Source organism: Ranitomeya variabilis, chromosome 5 (genome assembly GCF_051348905.1).
Source record: "Ranitomeya variabilis isolate aRanVar5 chromosome 5, aRanVar5.hap1, whole genome shotgun sequence".
Lineage (NCBI taxonomy): Eukaryota > Metazoa > Chordata > Amphibia > Anura > Dendrobatidae > Ranitomeya > Ranitomeya variabilis.
This window is the reverse complement of record NC_135236.1, coordinates 383,869,541-383,896,959: the sequence shown is the minus strand read 5'-3', so window position 1 is coordinate 383,896,959 and position 27,419 is coordinate 383,869,541. Positions and strand designations below refer to the sequence as shown.

General features: G+C 45.1%; 1 protein-coding gene across 2 annotated transcripts in view; it reads left to right on the top strand.

The window, feature by feature from the left end:
- CAPZA2 (capping actin protein of muscle Z-line subunit alpha 2) overlaps positions 1-27,419 on the top strand; it is a 69,822-nt gene that overhangs the window by 15,737 nt on the left and 26,666 nt on the right. For both annotated transcript variants that reach the window (XM_077265014.1, XM_077265013.1), the window contains exons 2-3: positions 16,783-16,846; positions 22,992-23,043. In XM_077265014.1, coding sequence (XP_077121129.1) covers positions 16,783-16,846; positions 22,992-23,043 — 116 coding nt within the window. The remainder of the gene's footprint in view (positions 1-16,782; positions 16,847-22,991; positions 23,044-27,419) is intronic.

Here is a 27,419-nt window from a genome sequence, read left to right as displayed (position 1 = left end):
TTGTGGGGTCTGAAGTCAGGGAAATTGAGTAGTTGATGGATTGGCTTACTGACTCCACAGTCCTAGTTAAGACATTGCAGTACTAATCTTAGGCCAGGTTAACACATTCGTGTTCTACGGTCTGGGTAAAGGACTGCAATGCAGAGTTTGCTGTGGGTCTTCTAAACTCAGCATTTTTAGGCTACATGCCCATGATCAGGAACAGCAGCGTTTTGGACGCATCAAACTTGCGCTGCGTCTAAAACACTGCATTCTACATTAGAAGCACAGTGGATGAGATTTATAGATTCCCATGCCCACTGTGCTTCTATTTTAACTCTGAGCAAACTTGCCCACGGTGCAGGTTTACGAGCCGCAGCATGTCAATCTCTATGGATTTTGACCAATTTGAATGTCATTACATTCGGTGAATTGGCATGTGCTGGCAAACAAGTAATAATAATAATCTTTTATATAGCGCTAACATATTCCGCATCGCTTTACAGTTTGCATTCATTATCATTGCTGTCCCTGATGGGGCTCACAATCTAAATTCCCTATCAGTATGTTATGGGGAGAACATACAAACTCCTTGCAGATGTTGTCCTTGGTGGGGTTTGAACCCAGGACTCCAGCGCTGCAATTCTAACCACTGAGCCACTGTGCTGCAATTGCGGCAATTAGAACGCGGCGTCCAAAACATTGCTATTCCTGATCGTGGTGATGTAGTCTAATGGGCATTTGTCGCTGTCAGATTCAGGCCAAGAGACCAGCCGCCCTATGTATCGCAGACACTGACTGTGAAGCATGAATTCTATCTAAGGGTACCGTCTCACAGTGGCACTTTGGTCGCTACGACGGCACGATTTGTGACGTTCCAGCGATATACATACGATCTTGCTGTGTCTGACACGCTACTGCGATCAGGGACCCCGCTGAGAATCGTACGTCGTAGCAGATCGTTTGAAACTTTATTTCGTCGCTGGATCACCCGCTGTCATCGCTGGATCGGTGTGTGTGTGTGTGTGTGTGTGTGTGTGACACCGATCCAGCGATGTGTTCGCTTGTAACCAGGGTAAACATCGGGTTACTAAGCGCAGGGCCGCACTTAGTAACCCGATGTTTACCCTGGTTACCATTGTAAATGTAAAAAAAAAAAACAAAAAAAAAACACTACATACTCACATTCCGATGTCTGTCACGTCCCTCGCCGGCGGCTTCCCTCACTGACTGTGAGCGCCGGCCGTAAAGTAAAAGCAGAGCACAGCGGTGACGTCACCGCTGTGCTGTGCTTTACGGCCGGCACTGACAGTCAGTGCGGGAAGCAGACGGCGAGGGACCTGACGGACATCGGAATGTAAGTATGTAGTGTTTGGGTTTTTTTCATTTACACTGGTAACCAGGGTAAACATCGGGTTACTAAGCGCGGCCCTGCACTTAGTAACCCGATGTTTACCCTGGTTACCCGGGGACTTCGGCATCGTTGGTCGCTGGAGAGCTGTCTGTGTGACAGCTCTCCAGCGACCACACAACGACTTGCCAACGATCACGGCCAGGTCGTATCGCTGGTCGTGATCGTTGGTAAATCGTTTAGTGTAACAGTACCCTTACAATGAGGAGTTAATCTAAATGATTGTGTAAATTGTACCGGTCTTGGGCTAGTTTCACACTAGTCCCGTCGGTACGGGCCGCCGCAAACCGTCGGCCCGAAGTACCGACAGACAGTGTGTAAAAGTAGCAAACTCAGCAAATTGCAAACTGGGACTACGTCTCTTATTTGAGAATTTAGTTACCTGTAACTTGGGACTATTTCTCTTATTTGGTAAATTTGTAAGTTGGGACTGCGTCTCTTATGTGTGAACTTAGTAACTTGTAAATTGGGACTGCGTCTCCTATTTGTACATTTAGTAGAACGGAAATAATCTTTTTGACTTTATTCCAAATTTTATGCATGGTGTGTGCCCTTCAAATCAGCAGAAAGCGCCGTTTAGACTTCTACCTTTGGTCTTATGTGGTTATGATTCCTCATCGTTATAATATACTAAGTTATGTGTATTTATATATGTGTGTATATATATATATATATATATATATATATATACACACACACACACACACACACACACACACACACACACACACACACACACACACACACACACACACACACACACACACACACACACACACACACACACACACACACACACACACATATATATATATATATATATATATATATATATATATATATATATACACACACTCACCGGCCACTTTATTAGGTACACCATGCTAGTAACGGGTTGGACCCCCTTTTGCCTTCAGAACTGCCTCAATTCTTCGTGGCATAGATTCAACAAGGTGCTGGAAGCATTCCTCAGAGATTTTGGTCCATATTGACATGATGGCATCACACAGTTGCCGCAGATTTGTCGGCTGCACATCCCAAAGATGCTCCAAACAAGGCAGGATGGATCCATGCTTTCATGTTGTTTACGCCAAATTCTGACCCTACCATCCGAATGTCGCAGCAGAAATCGAGACTCATCAGACCAAGCAACGTTTTTCCAATCTTCTACTGTCCAATTTCGATGAGCTTGTACAAATTGTAGCCTCAGTTTCCTGTTCTTAGCTGAAAGGAGTGGTACCCGGTGTGGTCTTCTGCTGCTGTAGCCCATCTGCCTCAAAGTTCGACGCACTGTGCGTTCAGAGATGCTCTTAGGCCTACCTTGGTTGTAACGGGTGGCGATTTGAGTCACTGTTGCCTTTCTATCAGCTCGAACCAGTCTGCCCATTCTCCTCTGACCTCTGGCATCAACAAGGCATTTCCGCCCACAGAACTGCCGCTCACTGGATTTTTTTTCTTTTTCGGACCATTCTCTGTAAACCCTAGAGATGGTTGTGCGTGAAAATCCCAGTAGATCAGCAGTTTCTGAAATACTCAGACCAGCCCTTCTGGCACCAACAACCATGCCACGTTCAAAGGCACTCAAATCACCTTTCTTCCCCATACTGATGCTCGGTTTGAACTGCAGGAGATTGTCTTGACCATGTCTACATGCCTAAATGCACTGAGTTGCCGCCATGTGATTGGCTGATTAGAAATTAAGTGTTAAAAAGAAGTTGGACAGGTGTACCTAATAAAGTGGCCAGTGAGTGTATATACATATATGTATGTATATATGTATGTGTCAACACCCTCTTTTAATCAACCTAGCGCCTTTTGTCTCCATGTAAACTACTCTGCTGGGATTGCGTGCATTATCTCAGTCTCCTCTCCTTGCCGGCCTTATTTGTGCAGGCGTTTTGAGTGTTAATGTCATTTCGGCAATCATCTAGCCTGGACTGTTTTATTACTCTGCGGTCTCCTTTTCTAGCCTGCTTCAATAATGCAGGTACTTCAGCGTCAATGTTTCTATGGCAACCACTTAGCTGGGATCGCGTGAGTCATTCTATGGTCTCCTCTCCCTGCCTGCTTCCACTGCGCAGGTGCCTGGGTGTCACTGCCCCCATAGCAACCTCTTAGCCGGGATTGTGTGTATTACTCTGCAGCCTCGGCAACACAGCAGGAGCTGCCCACTGCACAAGTGCAGTGGGATTAACTTGGTAACCCGGAAGTATATGCCTCCAGATCTCTGCACGTCATAGCAATGCTCACAGGTGATATTTATTTCGCTTCATTATTTGGCTATATTAGAACGAGTCTAGGCTGTTTACCTCACATTTCCCCTGAGGAAGATGCCCTTGTAGCATCGATACGCGTGGGGCTCAAGCTCTCCCCAGTATTAGCACTTTATATTTGAACTACCTCATCTCTACTCGGCATCTTTGCACTCCAGGCTCCTTTGGAGTTTACTATTTGCCTCGCTCCTGGTCTTTAGGTGATATATTCCTTTACAACTTGGCTATTGTTTCTGGGTGGTATATCTTTATCTAATATGTGGTTATCTTACCCCCAGTTCTCTGGTTAACATCTTATATATTGTTTTGCTTTCATTGGAATTCTTAGGGTGCATGAGGGGGCATACTCTGAGCCTAAATTTGTGTGTATATTATACCTTTGTCCTTAATACTGCTTGATGTCTGTAGGGTACACGTTGGTGGTATAAGAGTATATATTAGTGTACGTGTTTTAATTCATATGCACGCACCTTCTCTAAATATTTGTCACATTGTTCAGTGCTAAAATGACATTTGTCTCCAACTGTCTGGGGGGTTGCATGTAGCTTACTAGCTATGTGCTGTTTTTTCCGTTTTTAAATGCTTTTAAATGTACCGTATATACTCGAGTATAAGCCGAGATTTTCAGCCCAAATTTTTGGGCTGAAAGTGCCCCCTCGGCTTATACTCGAGTCATGATCGGTGGTGGGGTCGGCGGGTGAGCACTGTCATATACTCACCTAGTTCCGGCGTTGCTGTCGCTCTCCCTGCACGTCCCACTGTCTCCGGGTGCCGCAGCCTCTTCCCCTGAGCGGTCACGTGGGACCGCTCATTAGAGAAATGAATAGGCTGCTCCACCCCCCATAGGGGCGGAGCCGCCTATTCATTTCTCTAATGAAGCGGTGCCGGTGACCGCTGATAGAGAAAGAGGCTGCGGCACCGAAGACAGGCAGGGGGAAGGAGCGGGACGCCGGGAGCAGGTAAGTATGACATATTCACCTGTCCTCGTTCCACACGCCGGGCGCTGTCTCCATCTTCCCGGCGTCTCTCTGCACTGACTGTTCAGGCAGAGGGCGCGATGACGCATATAGTGTGCGCGCCGCCCTCTGCCTGATCAGTCAGTGCGGAGAGACGCCGGGAAGATGGCGCCGAGGAGCTGCAAGCAAGACAGGTGAGTATGTGTTTTTTTGTTTTTTTTTTATTGCAGCAGCAGCAGCACAGATTTATGTGGAGCATCTATGGGGCAACGGTGCAGAGCACTATATGGCAGAGCTATCTGTGGGGCAACGGTGCAGAGCACTATATGGCACAGCTATGGGGCAACGGTGCAGAGCACTATATGGCACAGCTATGGGGCAACGGTGCAGAGCACTATATGGCACAGCTATGGGACAACGGTGCAGAGCACTACATGTCACAGCTATGGGGCAACGGTGCAGAGCACTATATGGCAGAGCTATGGGGCAACAGTGCAGAGCACTATATGTCACAGCTATGGGGCAATGGTGCAGAGCACTATATGGCAGAGCTATGGGGCAACAGTGCAGAGCACTATATGGCACAGCTATGGGGCAACGGTGCAGAGCACTATATATATGGCACAGCTATGGGGCAACGGTGCAGAGCACTATATATGGCACAGCTGTGGGGCAACGGTGCAGAGCACTATATATATGGCACAGCTATGGGGCAACGGTGCAGAGCACTATATGGCAGAGCTATGGGGCAACGGTGCAGAGCATTATATATATGGCACAGCTATGGGGCAACGGTGCAGAGCATTATATATATGGCACAGCTATCTATGGGGCAACGGTGCAGAGCATTATATATATGGCACAGCTATCTATGGGGCAACGGTGCAGAGCATTATATATGGCACAGCTTTATGTGGAGCATCTATGGGGCCATAATGAATGGTATGGAGTATCTATTTTTAATTTTGAAATTCACCGGTAGCTGCTGCATTTTCTACCCTAGGCTTATACTCGAGTCAATAAGTTTTCCCAGTTTTTTGTGGCATAATTAGGGGGGTCGGCTTATACTCGGGTCGGCTTATACTCGAGTATATACAGTGTGTCTCGTTTTGATGTGCCTTTTTGAATAAAGTTGTTATCTTTTAATGGTCGATCCCAGTGTTATGCATATCCTTTTTCTTAGTTTTTCTTGATGGTCTTTCTCATATGCATATGGTTGATCCCTGACTCACTTATGCTTTGTGGTGCCCGCTACCTTCTTTATATACTTTAAAAGTAGCACAACGGGGGCAGCGGATGCAGTTTTTCAACGCATCCGCTGCCCCATTGTAATGTCAGGGGAGGAAGGGGTGGAGTTCCGGTCGCGCATGCGCGGTCGGAAATGGCGGACACGACGCACAAAGTTACATGTAACTTTTTTTGTGCCGACGGTTTGCCAAAACACGACGTATCCGTCGCACGACGGATGCGACGTGTGGCCATACGTCGCAATGCGTCGTTAATGTAATTCTATGGGGAAAAAACGCATCCTGCGGACAACTTTGCAGGATGCGTTTTTTCTCCTAAACAACGCATTGCGACGTATTCCAAACGACGCTAGTGTGAAAGTAGCCTAAGAGCTAATATTTCTTAGTATTCCCTGCATGTTCCATGTCTGCACAGATCTTGTTCTGGTGCTTTGCTTTCTGTGGACTTCATACCACTGCCAGCAGGCCCATAAGGTTCTGCGTGGTCTCCGGTTCATGAGCTGCTGATTATTTTTAGGCCTATGTTTCCAATGATGATGGAAATGAAAGCTTTGCAGCCCCCATAGGTTTTTGGATTAGCCAAAGATCTGAACTGAAATCTAATAAGGTCTATTAATACATTTCTAACATATATTAACAAACGAAAAATACTGAAAATTCTTACAAACAAGAGACTACATGTCCCAGCATGTCTGCCTCTAACATTGCCACTGATTGCATCGCTGTATAGTAATTTCTGCAGGACATATTAAAGGCTGCTGTAAAGTGACACTTTACTTGTCTCTGTACTCAGCGCGCGCGCTTGTGTGTGTATCTCATACATTTCTCTATATATTTGTTATTTTTCTCTGATCCTATACTGTTTGCTGCTGTGTAGGCTGAAGTATGAGGGCGTGCCTGTCCACTCCCTGCCCCATGTCATTTAGTAAGTCTTTATTGCCATAAATGGACACATAAGCAGTTGTCACACTGTTGTGATGCTATTGGTTTGTAGCATGTGTAGGAGGAAGTGGTTGTAGTGTAGACTGTATGTAAATTGAAATGATGAATGCATGCTTATTGCCTAAGAAGAAATTGTTATTGGCTATCAAAATAAAGTCCTACAATCTGACAAATTCAGATCATCAGAAAATGTTGCAAACTGAATCTGTATCCCATGTGAAGATCCTGCTAGGGGATCAGTGTGCTGCCTTTAATTTTAGAATTGCTTACTGAGCAGTTAGATTTCTCTGCTGTCAGAAGTACAACTAAAGAGGGGACTGTTATTGGCGCGTAAGATGGGAAGCTGAGATCTGCTGCGTCTGTTGTATCTAACCATTTATTGGTTAACCCCTTCATGACCCAGCCTATTTTGGCCTTAATGACCTTGCCGTTTTTTGAAATTCTGACCAGTGTCCCTTTATGAGGTAATAACTCAGGAACGCTTCAACGGATCGTAGCGATTCTGAGATTGTTTTTTCGTGACATATTGGGCTTCATGTTAGTGGTAAATTTAGGTCGATATTTTTTAGTTTATTTGTGAAAAAAACGGAAATTTGGCGAAAATTTTGAAAATTTCGCAATTTTCACATTTTGAATTTTTATTCTGTTAAACCAGAGAGTTATGTGACACAAAATAGTTAATAAATAACTTTTCCCACATGTCTACTTTACATCAGCACAATTTTGGAAACAAATTTTTTTTTTGCTAGGAAGTTATAAGGGTTAAAATTTGACCAGTGATTTCTCATTTTTACAACAAAATTTACAAAACCATTTTTTTTAGGGACCACCTCACATTTGAAGTCAGTTTGAGGGTTCTATATGGCTGAAAATACCCAAAAGTGACACCATTCTAAAAACTGCACCCCTCAAGGTGCTCAAAACCACATTCAAGAAGTTTATTAACCCTTCAGGTGTTTCACAGCAGCAGAAGCAACATGGAAGGAAAAAATGAACATTTAACTTTAGTCACAAAAATGATCTTTTAGCGAATTTTTTTTTATTTTCCCAAGGGTAAAAGGAGAAACTGGACCACGAACGTTGTTGTCCAATTTGTCCTGAGTACGCTGATACCTCATATGTGGGGGTAAACCACTGTTTGGGCGCACGGCAGGGCTCGGAAGGGAAGGAGCGCCATTTGACTTTTTCTATTAAAAATTGGCTCCAATCTTTAGCGGACACCATGTCGCGTTTGGAGAGCCCCTGTGTGCCTAAACATTGGAGCTCCCCCACAAGTGACCCCATTTTGGAAACTAGACCCCCCAAGGAACTTATCTAGAAGCATAGTGAGCACTTTAAGCTATCAGGTGCTTCACAAATTGATCCGTAAAAATGAAAAAGTACTTTTTTTTCACACAAAATTTCTTTTAGCCTCAATTTTTTCATTTTCACATGGGCAACAGAATAAAATGGATCCTAAAATTTGTTGGGCAATTTCTCCTGAGTACGCCGATACCTCATATGTGGGGGTAAACCACTGTTTGGGTGCACGGCAAGGCTCAGAATGGGAGGCGTGCCATTTGACTTTTTGAATGGAAAGTTAGCTCCAATCGTTAGCGGACACCATGTCGCGTTTGGAGACCCCCTGTGTGCCTAAACATTGGAGCTCCCCTACAAGTGAGCCCATTTTGGAAACTAGACCCCCCAAGGAACTTATCTAGAAGCATAGTGAGCACTTATAACCCCCAGGTGCTTCACAGAAGTTTATAACGCAGAGCCATGAAAATAAAAAATAATTTTTCTTTCCTCAAAAATGATTTTTAGCCCAGAATTTTTTATTTTCCCAAGGGTAATGGGAGAAATTGGACCCCAAATGTTGTTGTCCAGTTTGTCCTGAGTACGATGATACCCCATATGTGGGGGTAAATCACTGTTTGGGCGCACGGCAGGGCTCGGAAGGGAAGGCACGCCATTTGGCTTTTTGAATGGAAAATTAGCTCCAAACATTAGCGGACACCATGTCGCGTTTGGAGAGCCCCTGTGTGCCTAAACATTGGAGCTCCCGCACAAGTGACCCCATTTTGGAAACTAGACCTCCCAAGGAACTTATCTAGATGTGTGGTGAGCACTTTGAACCCCCAAGTGCTTCATAGAAGTTTATAACGCAGAGCCATGAAAATAAAAAATAATTTTTCTTTTCTCAAAAATGATTTTTTAGCCCACAATTTTCTATTTTCCCAAGGGTAACAGGAGAAATTGGACCCCAAAAGTTGTTGTCCAGTTTCTCCTGAGTACGCTGATACCCCATATGTGGGGGTAAACCACTTTTGGCACACGTCGGGGTTAGGAAGGGAAGTAGTGATGTTTTGAAATGCAGACTTTGATGGAATGCTCTGCGGGCATCATGTTACGTTTGCAGAGCCCCTGATATGCCTAAACAGTAGAAACCCCCCATAAGTGACCCCATTATGGAAACTAGACCCCCCAAGGAACTTATCTAGATGTGTGGTGAGCACGTTCAACCCCCAAGTGCTTCACAGAAGTTTACAACGCAGAGCCGTGAAAATAAAAAAATCATTTTTCTTTCCTCAAAAAAGATGTTTTAGCAAGCAATTTTTTATTTTCACAAGGGTAACAGGAGAAATTGGACCCCAATATTTGTTGCCCAGTTTGTTGTGAGTACGCTGATACCCCATATGTGGGGGTAAACCACTGTTTGGGCACACGTCAGGGCTCGGAAGGGAAGTAGTGACATTTGAAATGCAGACTTTGATGGAATGGTCTGCGGGCGTCACATTGCATTTGCAGAGCCCCTGATGGTCCTAAACAGTAGAAACACCCCACAAGTGACCCCATTTTGGAAACTAGACCCCCCAAGGAACTTATCTAGATGTGTGGTGAGCACTTTCAACCCCCAAGTGCTTCACAGAAGTTTATAACGCAGAGCCGTGAAAATAAAAAATAATTGTTCTTTCCTCAAAAATTATGTTTTAGCAAGTAATTTTTTATTTTTGCAAGGGTAACAGGAGAAATTGGACCCCAACAGTTGTTGCCCAGTTTGTCCTGAGTACGCTGGTACCCCAAATGTGGGGTAAACCACTGTTTGGGCGCACGTCGGGGCTTGGAAGGGAGGGAGCACCATTTGACTTTTTGAACGCAAGATTGGCTGGAATCAATGGTGGCGCCATGTTGCGTTTGGAGACCCCTGATGTGCCTAAACAGTGGAAACCCCTCAATTCTAACTTCAACACTAACCCCAACACACCCCTAATCCTAATCCCAACTGTAGCCATAACCCTAATCACAACCCTAACCCCAACACACCCCTAACCACAACCCTAACCCCAACACACCCGTAACCCTAATTCCAACCCTAACCCTAATCCCAACCCTAACCCTAATCCCAACCCTAACCACAACTGTAACGCCAACACACCCCTAACCCTATCCGTAACCCTAACCACAAGCCTAATCTTAACCCTATTTCCAACCCTAGCCCTAATTCCAACCCTAACTCTTATTCCAACCCTAACCCTAAGGCTATGTGCCCACGTTGCGGATTCGTGTGAGATTTTTCCACACGATTTTTGAAAAATCTGCAGGTAAAAGGCACTGCGTTTTACCTGCGGATTTACAGCGGATTTCCAGTGTTTTTTTGTGTGGATTTCACCTGCGGATTCCTATTGAGGAACAGGTGTAAAACGCTGCGGAATCCGCACAAAGAATTGACATGCTGCGGAAAATACAACGCAGCGTTTCTGCACGGAATTTTCCGCACCATGGGCACAGCGGATTTGGTTTTCCATAGGTGTACATGGTACTGTAAACCTGATGGAAAACTGCTACGAATTCGCAGCGGCCAATCCGCTGCGGATCCGCTGCGGAACCGCAGCCAAATCCGCACTGTGTGCACATGCCATAACCCTACCCCTAACCCTACCCGTAACCCTAACCCTAACCCTAGTTCTAACCCTAACCCTAGTGGAAAAAATAAAATAGAGAAAATATTTTTTTTTTCTATTGTCCCTACCTATGGGGGTGATAAAGGGGGGGGGGTTAATTTATTATTTTTTTATTTTGATCGCTGTGATAGGTTCTATCACAGCGATCAAAATGTACTTTTAACGAATCTGCCGACTGGCAGATTCGGCGGGCGCACTGAGCATGCGCCCGCCATTTTGCAAGATGGCGGCGCCCAGCGAGGAGGCGGACGGACACCGGGAGCCTCGGTGAGTATAAGGGGGGGGAGATCGGGGCACGGGGGGGGCGTCGGAGCACAGGGGGGTGGCATAGCAGCACGGGGGGAGCGGGCAGGAGCACAGGGCAGCGGAGCACAGGACCGAGGGGAGCGGAGCACAGATCGGTCGCTTGGGGGGGCGATCGGTAGGGTGGGGGGGGTCACATTAGTGTTTCCAGCCATGGCCGATGATATTGCAGCATCGGCCATGGCTGGATTGTAATATTTCACCAGTTTTTCAGGTGAAATATTACAAATCGCACTGATTGGCAGTTTCACTTTCAACAGCCAATCAGAGCGATCGTAGCCACGGGGGGGCGAAGCCACCCCCCCTGGGCTGAAGCACCACTCCCCCTGTCTCTGCAGATCGGGTGAAATCGGAGTTAACCCCTTCACCCGATCTGCAGGGACGCGATCATTCCAAGACGCCACATAGGCGTCATGGGTCGGAATGGCACGGGTTTTCATGACGCCTACGTGGCGTCATGGGTCGGGAAGGGGTTAAATATCTAATGTATTTATAGGGGCAAATTCCGTTTAGAAGCTTTTTTTTTTTTCATATATTCTGTAAAACTATTCTAAATTAATATAGGGTCCTATGTGTAGGATCTTTCATCTCTTGGCTAGTGATGAGAGAGGTTACAAAGAGGGTCTCGCTACTAATCTCTTTGCCGATCATGAATTACTTGCATAGGAATCTTACACCGGTGCTGGGAACTCTTTAAGGTACCTTCACACTCAGCAACTTTACAACGAGAACGACAATGATCCGTGACGTTGCAGCGTCCTGGATAGCGATCTCGTTGCGTTTGACACGCAGCAGCGATCTGGATCCCGCTGTGATATCGCTGGTCGGAGCTAGAAGTCCAGAACTTTATTTGGTAGTCAGGTCAGCGTGTATCGTCGTGTTTGAGAGCAAAAGCAACGATGCCAGCAATGTTTTACATGGAGCTAACGACCTGTGAGAACGATAAGTGAGTCACCGTTACGTCACAGGATCGCTCCTGCATCGTTCTGGAGCTGCTGTGTTTGACGTCTCTACAGCGACCTAAACAGCGACGCTGCAGCGATCGGCTCGTTGTCTATATCGCTGCAGCGTCGCTGAGTGTGACGGTACCTTTAGGTAGGGGCTTGGTCTAAGTTGCATTTATCTGTTGTAGGCTGAATTAATCTCACGAAGATGATTCTGATGCATTAGATACTGTATGTTCTCCATAACTCTCCTATCTGGATACCACGTGTAAAATTGAAACTGATTAACTCTTTTTATTTAGAGGCCTGGTGTGGGGGAGGCAACACCGGCGAATTAGATTGGAGACGCTTCAACGCCCTAAGGACACGGGAGGCTTGGCTTTACCTAACCCTGAAATATATTTCTTGGCGGCCCAATGTCAGCATTTATGGGGCTGGGAACATGAGTCGTCTTCCAATATAGCACAACTTTTGATAGAAAGGGTGGTGAAGAGAAGTCCGGCGGTACAGTGTCTGGAAGATGGATCCCTAGGGATACTGGGGAAGAGATACCCAACATTATTTATGATATATAAAGTATGGGGGAGAGGTAAACAAATTCGCGGGGTTACTTGTCTGGCCAGGTTTTCTCCGCTGTGGTTTAATAATAATCTACCTGAGTTTCTGGCGATGGGACGTATACCAAAATGGCAAGCCAGGGGGATCCGGTATGCCTGTCAGATTTTAGAGCGACGGGAGGTGAAAGCCTTTTCCCAGCTACAGTCGGAATATGGTCTTAGGACATCTGCGGGGTTCCAATATGCACAGTTACAGCATGCGTTTGTGGCCCATAATGAGGGGGATTGTTTCCAAATTCAGAACGACTTAGTATTAAACTACATCTGTGGAGTGGGGACAAAGAGGGGTGCCATTTCATCTTTATATAAGGATCTACTTCACACTCGCTTATTGGGATATCTGATTGGCGCGAGGGCTAAATGGGAAAGAGAGCTGGGTCGTTTAGAGGATGAAACGTGGGAATCTGTATTAGAATGGATACCAAAACTATCACTGAATGAGCCATATAGACTTTCCCAGCTTTATATTGTACACAGAGTGTATAGATCCCCGGATGTCCTGTATAGAGCTGGGCTGAGATCTGACTCGGAATGCCCTAGATGTAGGAATGATAGTGCTGGAATGTTTTATGTTATGGTCGTGTCCGAGAGTGACTGCTTTTTGGTTGGTGGTTGTAAGCCGGATAGAAGGGGCATACAGATGTGTAATTCCAAGAGAACCTTTGGTGTGCGTGCTGGGGTACGTGGAAGAGATAGCTGTGGATAACAAGCTGAAAATAGCAATTGCCAGACTACTATACATGGCTCGGAAGGTCATAGCCAGAAATTGGATCAAAGAGGAACCTCCCTCGAGGGGAGAATATCTTAAATATGTGAAGCAGGTCATTACCCTGGAAAAGGGTGTATATCAGAAAAGAGGGAAGATGGGCCTGTTCGAAATATTGTGGATGCCTTGGTTGGAACTAGGCTAGGGGAGGCTTAGAGAAGTTGGGCCTGAGGAGGGTTTGCCTATATATTTACGGTGTATTTGTTTACAAATAAAAGTTATTGTATATGGTTAACGTATATAATACTACAAGATATGTTAAGAGGAAAGCGTGAGCTGTCTAAAAGGGAAGGAGGGGGCCGGTTGGGTAAGGGGGGGCGTTAAGAGTGGGGAAAATGGAAATTTATATCTTAATGTGAAATGTTTTATTGCACTCTTATATTTAATAAAAAACATTTGAGTAAAAAAAAAAAAAAAAAAAGAGGGTCTCGCTCTGGGGTATCTGTACTTTCTTGTATTAAACAGACAATTCATTGATTTGAACAGGAACTACGGTACATCATATTTAATTTCACATCCAGTGACCGTACAGGTGAATTAATGCTTTCTTTTTTGGTTGGTTTCTCCACAGGTTAAAGCTGATTGTGAGGGCTCCCAGTATGGCGCTACTTTGTGATCACTAGGGACTGTCAAAAGTGGAGAACCCCCTTTAAAGGGAACCTTTCACCCGTTTTGTAACATATCAACTAGAACTATCACTTTGTTCATCGCCTGTGCTGCATTCCATAAATGGTTATATAACTCCTTGACTCCCCATGTATAACCCAAAAAACCTTTTGACGTTCTCCTGCACTGCGTGTTAATCCTGTCGGTCCACTGCTTGCCATCCTACTGCTTTGGCTACTTTCACACTTATGTCTTTTTTGCTCTGTCGCAACCCGTCGTTATGGGCAAAAAACGGATCCTGCAAATGTGCTTGCAGGATGCGTTTTTTGCCCATAGACTTAGCGTGAATAAGCGACGGATGGGCACACGTCGCATCCGTCGTGCGATGGATGCGTCGTGTTTTGGCGGACGTGAAGCACAAAAAAACGTTCAATGTAACGTTTTTTGTGCGACGTGTCCCCCATTTCCGACCGCGCATGTGCGGCTGGAACTCCGCCCCCATCTCCCCGCTCATCACACTGGGCAGCGGATGCGTTGTAAAACTGCATCCGCTGCCCACGTCTGCTAAATTTAGCACAACGTCCGTCGGTACGATGGGCCGACGGTTTGCGACGGCCCTGTACCGGCGGAAGTGTGAAAGTAGCCTTTGACGTGAGTGATGCCTCCTGCGTCATCCACATTGCTGAGCGAAATCTTGCACCTGCACAGAGAAATCATGGCTCACGCCTGTGCGCTATACTTTGCCCTACTGATGGCAGAGCCGAAAACCTAACTGTGCAGTAGGGCAAAACATAGTGCGCAGGTGCGAGATTTTGCCTTGCAATGTCGATGACACCAAAAAAAGCAGCAATACTTGTGTTTCAAGATGGCTATATAATTTTTTTCTTTTTTTTTTTTACCTCTAACGTATAGTTTAAATAGTGCACTCAAAATATGAAATGTCACTCATGACCAGGTTTAATTCCAAGGAGAGCAGCACTTAACACATTTTGTCATTAGGGCAATGCGGCACTGCTTTCAGGTGGAAGTGGCAATGTGACAGCTCAAAAAAAAAATATATATATAGGGGCTGCTATGTTTTGTTATAATACCTTTTTCTCTAGTGAATAGTGAGGGTTCAGGAGGTCAAGAATCTCAATAATTAGTGAAGCCCAACCATAAACAGAAGTCTGATGTCAGCCCAGTCTACTGATTTCCAAGATCCTGACTTTGGAGAGCACATCAGATAAACTACCGTACTACTTTGTGTATGTGTGGCTACAGTGTTGGCTTTGGTGATCATTGTGGATCCAATTCTAAATTTAGTTTTCAATCTGGCCTCGCAGGTGGGGTGGGGGTACCTTAAGGTACCTTCACACGAAGCGACGCTGCAGCGACAACGATGCCGATCGCTGCAGCGTCGCTGTTTGATCGCTGGGGAGCTGTCACACAGACCGCTCTCCAGCGACCAACGATGCTGAGGTCCCCGGGTAACCAGGGTAAACATCGGGATGCTAAGCGCAGGGCCGCGCTTAGTAACCCGATGTTTACCCTGGTTACCAGCGTAAGGGTACCGTCACACATTGAAATTTTCATAGCTGCGACGGCACGATTCGTGACGTCGCAGCGTCGTATGATCATCGCTCCAGCGTCGTAGACTGCGGTCACACGTTGCAATCACGGCGCTGGAGCGATGCCGAAGTCCCCGGGTAACCAGGGTAAACATCGGGTAACTAAGCGCTCTGCTCTCACTTTCCGGCCGGCACTCAGAGCAGGAAGCAGACGGCAAGGGACCTGAAGGACACCGACGGGTGAGTATGTACGGTTTGTTTTTTTACGTTTACGCTTGTAACCAGGGTAAACATCGGGTTACTAAGCGCGGCCCTGCGCTTAGTTACCCGATGTTTACCCTGGTTACAAGCGAACACATCGCTGGATCGCTGTCACACACAACGATCCAGCGATGTCAGCGGGTGATCAAGCGACGAAAGAAAGTTCCAAACGATCTGCTACGACGTACGATTCTCAGCAGGGTGTCTGATCGCAGTAGCGTGTCAGACACAGCGATATCGTAACGATATCGCTAGAACGTCACGAATCGTAACGTCGTAGCGATGGAAATTTCAATGTGTGACGGTACCCTAAAAGTAAAAAAAAACAAACAGTACATACTCACCTGCGCGTCCCCCAGCGTCTGCTTCCTGACACTGACTGAGCTCCGGCCCTAACAGCACAGCGGTGGCGTGGCGTCACCGCTGTGCTTTCACTTTCACTTTAGGGCCGGCGCTCAGTAAGTGTCAGGAAGCAGACGCTGGGGGACGCGCAGGTGAATATGTACTGTTTGTTTTTTTTACTTTTACGCTGGTAACCAGGGTAAACATCGGGTTACTAAGCGCGGCCCTGCGCTTGGTAACCCGATGTTTACCCTGGTTACCAGTGTAAAACATCGCTGGTATCGTTGCTTTTGCTTTCAAACACAACGATACACGGCGATCGGACGACCAAATAAAGTTCTGGACTTTATTCAGCGACATCACAGCAGGATCCTGATCGCTGCTGCGTGTCAAACTAAACGATATCGCTAGCGAGGACGCTGCAACGTCACGGATTGCTAGCGATATCGTTACAAAGTCGTTTCGTGTGAAGGTACCTTTAGATAACAGTTTTGCTCTAAATGAAAAGTACTGCACATATTGTGGTTCTGCAGCACTTGAAGATGTGTGTGCTGGGGCACTGCACTGTCCATCCCAGGGGAGACTGATTTATATTTTTCCTGGCAGTGAGTTTAGTTTCTTACAAATTTTGTTTTTCTTTTTAGGTTCGTGTAGCAGCAAAATTCATCATTCATGCCCCTCCAGGAGAGTTTAATGAAGTGTTTAATGGTAAGTAATAGTTTTTAGCTTTGCATTTTTACTTTAATATTCTTAAATACTTTACAATATTTGCAAAAGCAGAAGACCCTTTGGGTTAAATAACGGTTCCAATTCTTTTGTGGTGCACTATAATATTAAAGCACAAACATATATTTACAAAATTGTAGTGCAAACTAATTATATATATATATATATATATATTAGTTTGCGCTGCAATATATTATAATTATGCACAGCACACACACACACACACACACACACACACACACACACACACACACACACACACACACACACACTTATTGCTTTCTTGTTGAGACGTCTGTATGAATAGACTACTTCATAACTTTGTGAATGAACTACTATTGACACAACTGTATGGCTGGTCTGCTATGTAGAACACTAATGGTTTGTAGTAAAGGTGGAGGAAAGTGTATTATACATGAAACCATGCCCTACATGTGGATGCACCATGGTGCTTTTAGTGTGTAGCATGTAGAAAGTAGTCTATGTGAAATAGGTTAAAATCTGTTTTACTTTTCATTTGTGCTTTCAAAGTTTTCTGGTTGTAAAGGTACCGTCACATTAAGCGACGCTGCAGCGATATAGACAACGATGCCGATCGCTGCAGCGTCGCTGTTTCGTCGTTGTGTGGTCGCTGGAGAGCTGTCACACAGACAGCTCTCCAGCGACCAACGATGCCGAAGTCCCCGGGTAACCAGGGTAAACATCGGGTTACTAAGCGCAGGGCCGCGCTTAGTAACCCAATGTTTACCCTGGTTACCAGTGTAAATGTAAAAAAAACCAAACACTACATACTTACATTCCGGTGTCTGTCGGGTCCCCCGGCGTCCGCTTCCCTGCACTGTGTCAGCGCCGACCCTAAAGCAGAGCGGTGACGTCACCGCTGTGCTCTGCTTTACGGCCGGCCGGCGCTGACACAGTGCAGGGAAGCGGACGCCGGGGGACCCGACAGACACCGGAATGTGAGTATGTAGTTTTTTTTGCATTTACAATGGTAACCAGGGTAAATATCGGGTTACTAAGTGCGACCCTGCGCTTAGTAACCCGATGTTTACCCTGGTTACCAGTGAAGATATCGCTGAATCCGCGTCACACACACCGCTTCAGCGATGTCAGCGGGTGATCCAGCGACGAAATAAGGTGCTGGCCTTCTAGCTCCGTCCAACGATATCACAGCGGGACCCAGATCGCTGCTGCGTGTCAAACACAACGATATCGCTATCCAGGACGCTGCAACGTCACGGATCGCTATCGTTATCGTTGTTAAGTTCAGTGTGAAGGTACCTTTAGTGGTAAAAGGTACAAATTTCACATTTCCTATTGTTTGGTAAAGTACATGTGTGGCAATGCTAAGGACAGTATTTCTATGAGAACAATGAGAAAAATTACAGGTAGCATCTGGTCATGCATTCCAACTGGGTAATATTCATGGCTCCAGTGACCGGAGGTAAACTTTGTACCTCCAGTCACAGCTGCGGCCTCAGCGTGGGAGCCACGACTGTGTAACCGGTGGTAATGATTTTCCCACTGATCAGATTCAGTGCATGTTTGGGGCTCCAATCAAGTGAATGGGGTCCAGGATTGAGTACTGTTCTTGTACCTGATCCCAAAATGTTTTAATTGTTCGTCTGGACCCGAACTTCCAGGAGTCCTCCCATCTCTATCTAGAAGGTCTCCCTACACATTAGACTAAAGTTGTTTAAAATAGACAATTTCAGCCATAATAAACAAATTTAACCATATTCATTTCAGCCAACCAAATCACAAACCATCGTAGTCTGGGAAGAAGTTGGTGGTGGTTTAAATTTCTGTCTGGTAGTTGAACGAAAGATTTTCTCCTTTGCCTGGTGTGATTGAACATGTATGGCCAGTTTGAAACATGGTAATGGCCAGTATCGATTAAAATGTTAATGACTGTATTCGCGTAATGATTTTGAACAATCAATGACCTACTTTTATCTAATGCGTATAGCCACATTTGAGGAGGGCCTGTCACTAAGTCAAAAGTGGCCATAGATAGATAGCTATATATCTCTATATCTATCCTCAAAAAAAAAAAAAAAAAAAAGGGCACACTAAAATCCCACATCCTAGATATCAGTGAATGAAATATTCCTGTTGTAAGTCTTTATTCATTACATAGTGGAATGTATTGAGAACAATAAATCATAAAAATGATCAACGTAAATCACAACTAATATCCCACGGAGGTCTGGAGTTGGAATGATGCTCAAAATCAAAGTGGAAAATGAAGTTACAGGCTGATCCAACTTCAGTGGAAATGCCTCAAGACAAGGAAATTATGCTCTGTAGTGTGTGTGGCCTCCATTTGACTGTATGACCTCCCTACAACGCCTAGGCATGCTCCTGATGAGGCGGCGGATGGTCTCCTGAGGGATCTCCTCCCAGCCCAGACCTGGACTAAAGCATCCGCCAACTCCTGGACAGTCTGTGGTGCAACGTGACATTGGTGGATGGTGCAAAACATGATGTCCCAGATGTGTTCAATCGGATTCAGGTCTGGGAACGGGCGGGCCAGTCCATAGCTTCAATGCCTTCATCTTGCAGGAACTGCTGACACACTCCAGCCACATGAGGTCTGGCATTGTCCTGCAATAGGAAGAACCCAGGGTCAACCGCACCAGCATATTGTCTCACAAGGAGTCTGAGGATCTCATCTTGGTACCTAATGGCAGTCAGGTTACCTCTGGCGAGCACATGGAGGACTGTGCAGCCCTCCAAAGAAATGCCACCCCACACCATTACTGACCCACTGCCAAACCGGTCATGCTGAAGGATGTTGCAGGCAGCAGATCGATCTCCATGGCATCTCCAGACTGTCACGTCTGTCACATGTGCTCAGTGTGAACCTGCTTTCATCTGTGAAGAGCAAAGGGTGCCAGTGGTGAATTTGCCAATCCTGGTGTTCTGTGGCAAATGCCAAGCGTCCTGCACGGTGTTGTGCTGTGAGCACAACCCCCATCTGTGGACGTCGGTCACTCAGACCATCCTCATGGAGTCGGTTTCTAACCGTTTGTGCAGACACATGCACATTTGTGGCCTGCTGGAGGTCATTTTGCAGGGCTCTGGCAGTGCTCCTCCTGTTCCTCCATGCACAAAGGCTGAGGCAGCGGTCCTGCTGCTGGGTTGTTGCCCTCCTGCGGTCCCCTCCACATCTCCTGGTGTACTGGCCTGTCCTGGTAGCGCCTCCAGCATCTGGACACTACGCTGACAGATACAGCAAACCTTCTTCGTGTGAAAGCACAACCAACATTCAAAAGTGACCAAAACATCAGCCAGAAAGCATTGGCACTGAGATGTGGTCTGTGGTCCCCACCGTCAGAACCACTCCTTTATTGAGTGTGTCTTGATAACTAGAGCACCACAAGAAGGACCACTCCGGAACACGAGCATATCATTGAGGCGGATTTCATCAACCAGTGTATCATTTTAATCAGTATCACGGCGCCAACCTGACACTGTCTGTAGGTTGCTGTGCACAATCCTGCTGACAGGTTCCCTTTTTAAATGTACTGGTGTTTTGTATGGTTAAAGTGCTTCTCGGTCCAAACGGAATATTTGACACTACAGTACATGTGAAATGTGTACCAGCATTCCTAGAACACTTCAAAACAAACCTGTTGCCATTCCTCAGTTTTGGAGTCTTGTATGCACCCTTTCAAAACTGTCCCTTGTATCTGTGACTTCTCCATAGAGTATTTTTAGACGTCACAGCCCTCCGAGGGAATTGTCTGTGACTTCTAAGAACACTCTCCAGACAGAAGTCACAGAAAACGGGCATTTTTTGGGAAGATGCAAAGAAGGCTGTAAAACGGGGGAATGGCGGCAGTAGTAGGGCTCTAATTATGTTGACTGTACATGTAACCTGTATAATCACATTAATGTGGACTAAAGGGACGCTTGCATTGTGATTTTCCTGAACTGTATCAATGTTTGATCCATATTGATATTTTCAGTGGTTCAGCATTCAACATCTTTGCCAGTTTGTCTTGTTACCCCTCATTCACTGCTGAGCCACAATGACTGGTTATTGATGGGCAAATCTCTCTGAGCGGTCTCTCTGGAAACGATTGTTTTCAGTTACCGTAAATTGAGTAAAATATTCTAAAATTCCTATTTTGTTAGCCTTAACTATAAATTTAAAGGACATATAATTATATTACATATTTATTGTAACTATGTTAATCTCTTAACAACCAGAGGTATTTTTTGTTTTGCATTTTCATTTTTTGCTCCCCTCCTTCCGAGAGCCATAACATTTTTATTTTTTGGTCAATATGGCCATGTGAGGGCTTGTGTTTTTGCGGGACGAGTTGTACTTTTGAATGACACCATTGGTTTTAACATATCATGTATTGGAAAACGGGGAAAAAAATTCCAATTGCGGTGAAATTGCAAAAAGTGCAATCCCACAGTTGTTTTTCATTTTGCGTTTTTGCTAGGTTCACTAAATGCTAAAACTGACCTGCCATTATGATTCTCCAGGTCAGTACGAGTTCATAGACACCTAACATGACTAGGTTATTTTTTACCTAAGTGGTGAAAAAAAATTCCAAAGTTTGCTAAAAAAATAAATAAATAAAATCTTGCCATTTTCCGATACTCGTAGCGTCTCCATTTTTCATGATCTGGGGTCGGTTGAGGGCTTATTTTTTGCGTGCCGAGCTGACGTTTTTAATGATAGCATTTTCGTGCTGATACGTTCTTTTGATCGCCCGTTATTGCATTTTAATGCAATGTCGCGGCGACCAAAAAAACGTAATTCTGGCGTATCAAATTTTTTTTCTCGTTACGCCGTTTAGCGATCAGGTTAATGCTTTTTTTATTGATAGATCGGGCGATTCTGAACGCGGCGATACCAAATATGTGTAGGTTTGATTTTTTTTTTTATTGATTTATTTTGATTGGGGCGAAAGGGGGGTGATTTAAACTTTTATAATTTTTTTTTTATTTTCACATTTTTTTTACATTTTTTTTTTTTTTTTTTTTTACTTTTGCCATGCTTCAATAGCCTCCATGGGAGGCTAGAAGCAGGCACAGCGCGATCGCCTCTGCTACATAGCAGCGATCTGCTGTTCGCTGCTATGTAGCAGAAAATCAGGTGTGCTCTGAGCGCCGACCACAGGGTGGCGCTCACAGCTGCCGGGGATCAGTAACCATAGAGGTCTCAAGGACCTCTATGGTTACTATTCTGAAGCATCGCCGACCTCCGATCATGTGACGAGGGTCGGCGATGCCATCATTTCCGGCCGCCCGGCCGGATGCGGTAGTTAAATGCCGCTGTCTGCGTTTGACAGCGGCATGTAACTAGTTAATAGGCGCGGGCAGATCGCGATTCTGCCTGCGCCTATTACGGGCACATATCAGCTGTTCAAAACAGCTGACATGTCCTGGCTTTGATACGGGCTCACCGCCGGAGCCCGCATCAAAGCGGGGGTTCTGACCTCGGACGTACTATCCCGTCCGAGGTCAGAAAGGGGTTAATATATTTTTTTTACTATTTTATTGCGAAAGGGGGTGATTTGAACTTTTATATTTAAATTTTTTTTTATATTTTTAAAAACATATTTAGTAGTCTCCATGGGAGACTAGAAGCTGCCATAACCTGATTGGCTCTGCTACATACAGGCGATGATCAGATCGCCGGTATGTAGCAGAATTGCTCACTTGTTATGAGCGCCAACCACCAGGTGGTGCAAACAGTAAGCTGGCGGTGACAACCATAGAGGTCTCCAGGAGACCTCTGGTTGTCATGCCAACACATCGGTGACCCGCAGTCACCGATGGGCGGATTTCCGGCACGATTGCCAGAAGCGCATGTTAAATACCGCTGTCAGCGTTTGACAGCGGCATTTAATGGGTTAATAGCCGCAGGTGGATCGTGATTCCACCCACGGCTGTTTCGGGCACATGTCAACTGTTCAAAACAACTGATATGTGCTGGGAAAGATGTGGGCTTGCCCCCGGAGCTCACATCAAAGGGGCATTTACTCCCAATGTCGGAAAAGGGTTAAATACTACCTGCTGTTTTTGTCTAATTTGTGCTCTTTATTTCTTAATATAAATCTTGTTTTGTACTAACTCTTACATGAAATGTTTTCCTATGCAGATGTTCGATTCCTGCTAAACAACGATAATTTACTCAGGGAAGGTGCTGCTCAGTAAGTATCCGTTTTTTTAGTCCTGACACCGTTCTGCTATTTCTATGAACTTGTACTTCAGCGTTCCTGGTTGGGCAGGCATTTTAGTAAATACAGGTATCCAGACCAGATTTAGTTAGTTCCCAAAACATTTGGAGGTGACCGAATCTTCATGATTTGGGATCTGCATGTCACTATTTTTTTTTTTATTTAAATTGAAACAACTGAGATGCAATTAACGTGTAGATTTTCTGGTTTAATTAAAGGGGTTGAACAAAAATATCATGTGAAACGTTTGAGTTGCAACCATCTACAAAACCTCATCATTTCAGGCTTTCAAAAGTAATTGGACAAATTTTACCATAAATAAAATGTTCATGTTTAATACTTTGTAGAGGGTCCTTTGCAGGCAATGACTGTTTGAAATCTGGAAGCCATGGACGTCACAAAACTTTCCTTTTTTGTGCTGCTTTTCCAGGCCTTTACTGCAGCTGACTTCAGTTGTTGCTTGTTTGTGGGTCTGTCTACCTTAAGTTTTGTCTTAAGCATGTGAAATGCATGCTCGATGGAGTTGAAATCTGGTGATTAACTCGGACATTACAGAATATTCCACTTCTTTGCCTTAAACTCCTGTATTGCTTTCGCAGGAAGTTCAGGGTCATTTTCCATCTGTAATGTGAAGCGCTGTCCAAACATCCTTGGTGCATTTAGTTGAATCTGAGCAGTTGGAATAGCCTTGTACACATCAGAATTCATCAACCTGCTTCTGTATTCAGTCACATCATCCATAAACACTAGTGACCCCGTGCCATTGGAAGCCATGCATGCCCACTGCCTCCACCTTGTTTTACAGAGGGTGTGGTGTGCTTTGGATCTTGAGGTGTTCCAAGATTTGTCCATATTTTCTTCTTGCCATCATTCCGGTACAGGTTGATCTTAGTTTTTTCTGTGCAAAGAATGCTTTTCCAGATTTGGGCTTGCTTCTTAAGATGTTCTTTTGGCAAGTTCTAATGTGGCCTTTCTATTTTTAAGGATGAGTAATGGTTTGCAACTTGTGAACCCTCTGTATATGCTCTCATGACATCTTCTCTCTATGGTAGACCTTGATACTTAAACACCTACTTCCTGGAGAGTATTCTTCACTTGGGTGGATGTAGTGAAGTGGTGTTTCTTCACCATGGGAAGTATACTGTGAACAACCACCACTGCTGTTTTCTGTGGACGTCCAGGCTTTTTTGAGTTCCAAAACTCACCAATGCACACTTTTTTTTTTTTTTTTTTGCAGAATGTACCAAGCTGTTTTGACCACTTTTAACATTTCTGCTATCTCTCTGATGGATTTCTTCAGCCTAATGGTCTGTTCCTATTTGTTGAGAGCTCCTTTGAGTGCATGTTGTGGGTTCACAGCAACCACTTCAAACTGTAAATGTCATACCTGGCAGCAGCTGCAGACCTTTTTCCTGCTCTTACAGATTTGTGAGAGAATAGCCTATGCAGCCCATTAAAGAGCTTTTGAGATATTGTGCGATTTCTTTTGGTCCCTTTTTAAATAGAGGTGTAACTCATGAACCCTTATTCAAATTAGGATGTGAATACCCTCAAATTAAAGCAGAGAGTCTGCACTTTAAGCCCATATTGATTATATAACTGTCTCCTGAAAAAATGCCAATGCTTTTATCCGAAAGTTGTCAGTGACAACCATGAGCAAAAATGCTTAGAACTACACATTACTGAGGCCTCTTTCACACTAGCGTCGTGCACTACACGTCGCTATGCGTCGTTTTGTAGAAAAAACGCATCCTGCAAAATTGCTTGCAGGATGCGTTTTTTTCTCCATAGACTTGCATTAGCAACGCAGTGCGACGCATCGCAACCGTCGTGCGACGGTTGCGTCGGACCGTCGCCACAAAAAGTTACATGTAACGTTTTTTTGTGCGTCGTGACCGTCTTTTCCGACCGCGCATGCGCGGCCGGAGCTCCTCCCCGCACATCACAATGGGGCAGCGGATGCGTTGTAAAACTGCATCCGCTGCCACCGTTGTGCGGCGCTTTCAGAGTTTGCGTCGGTGCGTCGCATTGCAATGTGCAGTGTACGACGCTAGTGTGAAAGTAGCCTAACACTGCTACGAATAGTCTTTGTTTACCGTTTACCAGGTTAAAGTCCTGACTAGCCATTCCCAAACTCTATTCTGTGTACTCTGTCCTTATTCAGAGAGACACTACATTGTGATACAGTATTTGTAAATAAAAACCCAATCCACAGCTAACTGTGCATAGACTGTATTACAGATCGTTCAGTGCCCATCTGTCAGGCTTGTATACAGCCAATAAGCCATCACTCTATAGTTTTCATCTGCTTGTCTAAAGTGACCATACAGTCTCTGCTGTCAGACAAGCTCACTAACAGTTTTTAGCGTTAACTCGCTCTGTACTATGATAGAGGTTGTAAAAGCCAAACAATCTAACATTTTAACTCCTTATCGACTGCCAATACGCCTTTTAACGGCAGCAGTTAAAGGGAACCTGTCACCCCCAAAATCCAAGATGAGCTAAGCCCATCGGCATCAGGGGCTTATCTACAGCATTCTGGAATGCTGTAGATAAGCCCCCGATGTAATCTGAAAGGTAAGAAAAAGAGGTTATATTATACTCCCGCGGGCGGTCCGATCCGGTGGGCGTCGCAGTCCGTTCCGGCGCCTCCTATCTTCATCAGTTGACGTCCTCTTCTGGTATTCACGCTGTGGCTATGGCTCAGGCGTACTTTGTCTGCCCTGTTGAGGGCAGTGAAAAGTCCTGCAGTGCGCAGGCATCAGGAAAGGTCAGAGAGGCCCAGCGCCTGCACACTGCAGTACTTTGCTCTGCCCTCAACAGGGCAGACAAAGTACACCTGCGCCGGAGCCGCAGCGTGAAGACCAGAAGAGGATGTCATCTGATGAAAATAGGAGGCACCGGACCGTGTCACCCATTGGACCGGACCGCAGCGGGACCGCCCCTGGGTGAGTATAATCTGACCCCTTTTTCTCATCTTTCAGGTTACATCAGGGGCTTATCTACAGCATTACAGAATGCTGTAGATAAGCCCCTGATGCCGGTGGGGTTACCTCACCCTCGATTTTTGGGGGTGACAGGTTCTCTTTAAGGGTACTTATGCCTCAGTGCCGCTTTTTATCGGTGCTAAGAAATAAGTGTATAGTGATCCCCAGCGTTCAAATTTCTTTGGAGTCTCGGCTACCCGGGGCAACTGAGAACCTGATTTGTGTCAGTTTTTACCGACCCCAGTTTTGTGATCGCCGTGATTAATGGAATAAATGCGACCTAAGAGAAAAAAGTCAGATTCCCCATTTAATTTCTCCTCTGATGTGATTGCAAATCAGGAGAAAAAAATGGGGTCCCTGATCTCTTCCCCACTTCCCCATCCCCATACCTCCGGGGTCCCTGCATCCCCCCGTAATTCCCCCTGCCGGCAGCATCTTCCGGGAAGAAAATGGCGGGCGCATGCACAGTGCGCCCGCCGAGATCTGCCAGCCGGTAACAATAGGAAAGGTTACCTATTGGTTCATTTTAATCACTGTGATAGGGTCTCAGTGATCAAAATAAAAAAATAAAATAGTAAATCAAACCCCCCCCTTATCACCCCCTTAGTTAGGTAAAAAATAATAAAATTTTTAAAAAATGTGTTAATTTCCGTTAGAGTTGAGCTAAAGTAATGGTTGGGGTAAAGTTAGGGATGGAGTTAGAATTGGGGGGTTCCACTGTGTAGGTACATCAGGGGTCTCCAAATGCGACATGGCACCACCACCACATATGGGGTATTGGTGTACCCAGGAGAAATTGCATAACAAATTTTGTTCATGTTCCAAAGTGAATTTTTTGTGAAAATAAGTAGAATGTTCACTTTTTCCTTCCACATATTTAGTTCTCGTGAAGCACCTGAAGGGTTAATAAACGTCTTGAATGTGGTTTTGCGCACCTTTCAGGAGTACAGTTTTTAGAATGGTGTCACTTTTGGATATTTTCTGTTATATTGACCCCCCAAAGTAACTTCAAATGTGAGGTGGTCCCTCAAAAAAAAAGAAAGAAAAAGGTTTTGTAAATTTTGTTGGAAAAATGAGGAATCACTTGTCAAGTTTTAACCCTTATAACGTCCTAATAAAAAAAAAAATAAAATAAAAAAGTTTCCAAAACTGTTCTGATGTAAAGTTGACGTGGGAAATGTTGTTTATTAACTATTTTGTGACACCACTCTTTGATTTAAGGGTAAAAAAAAATTTTTATTTCATAAATAAATGCAAGTTATATTGAAGAAATTTTACCACTAACATGAAGTACAATATGTCTCGAATAAGCAATCTTAGAATCAGTGGGATCCGGTGAAGTGTTGTAGAGCTATAACAAGT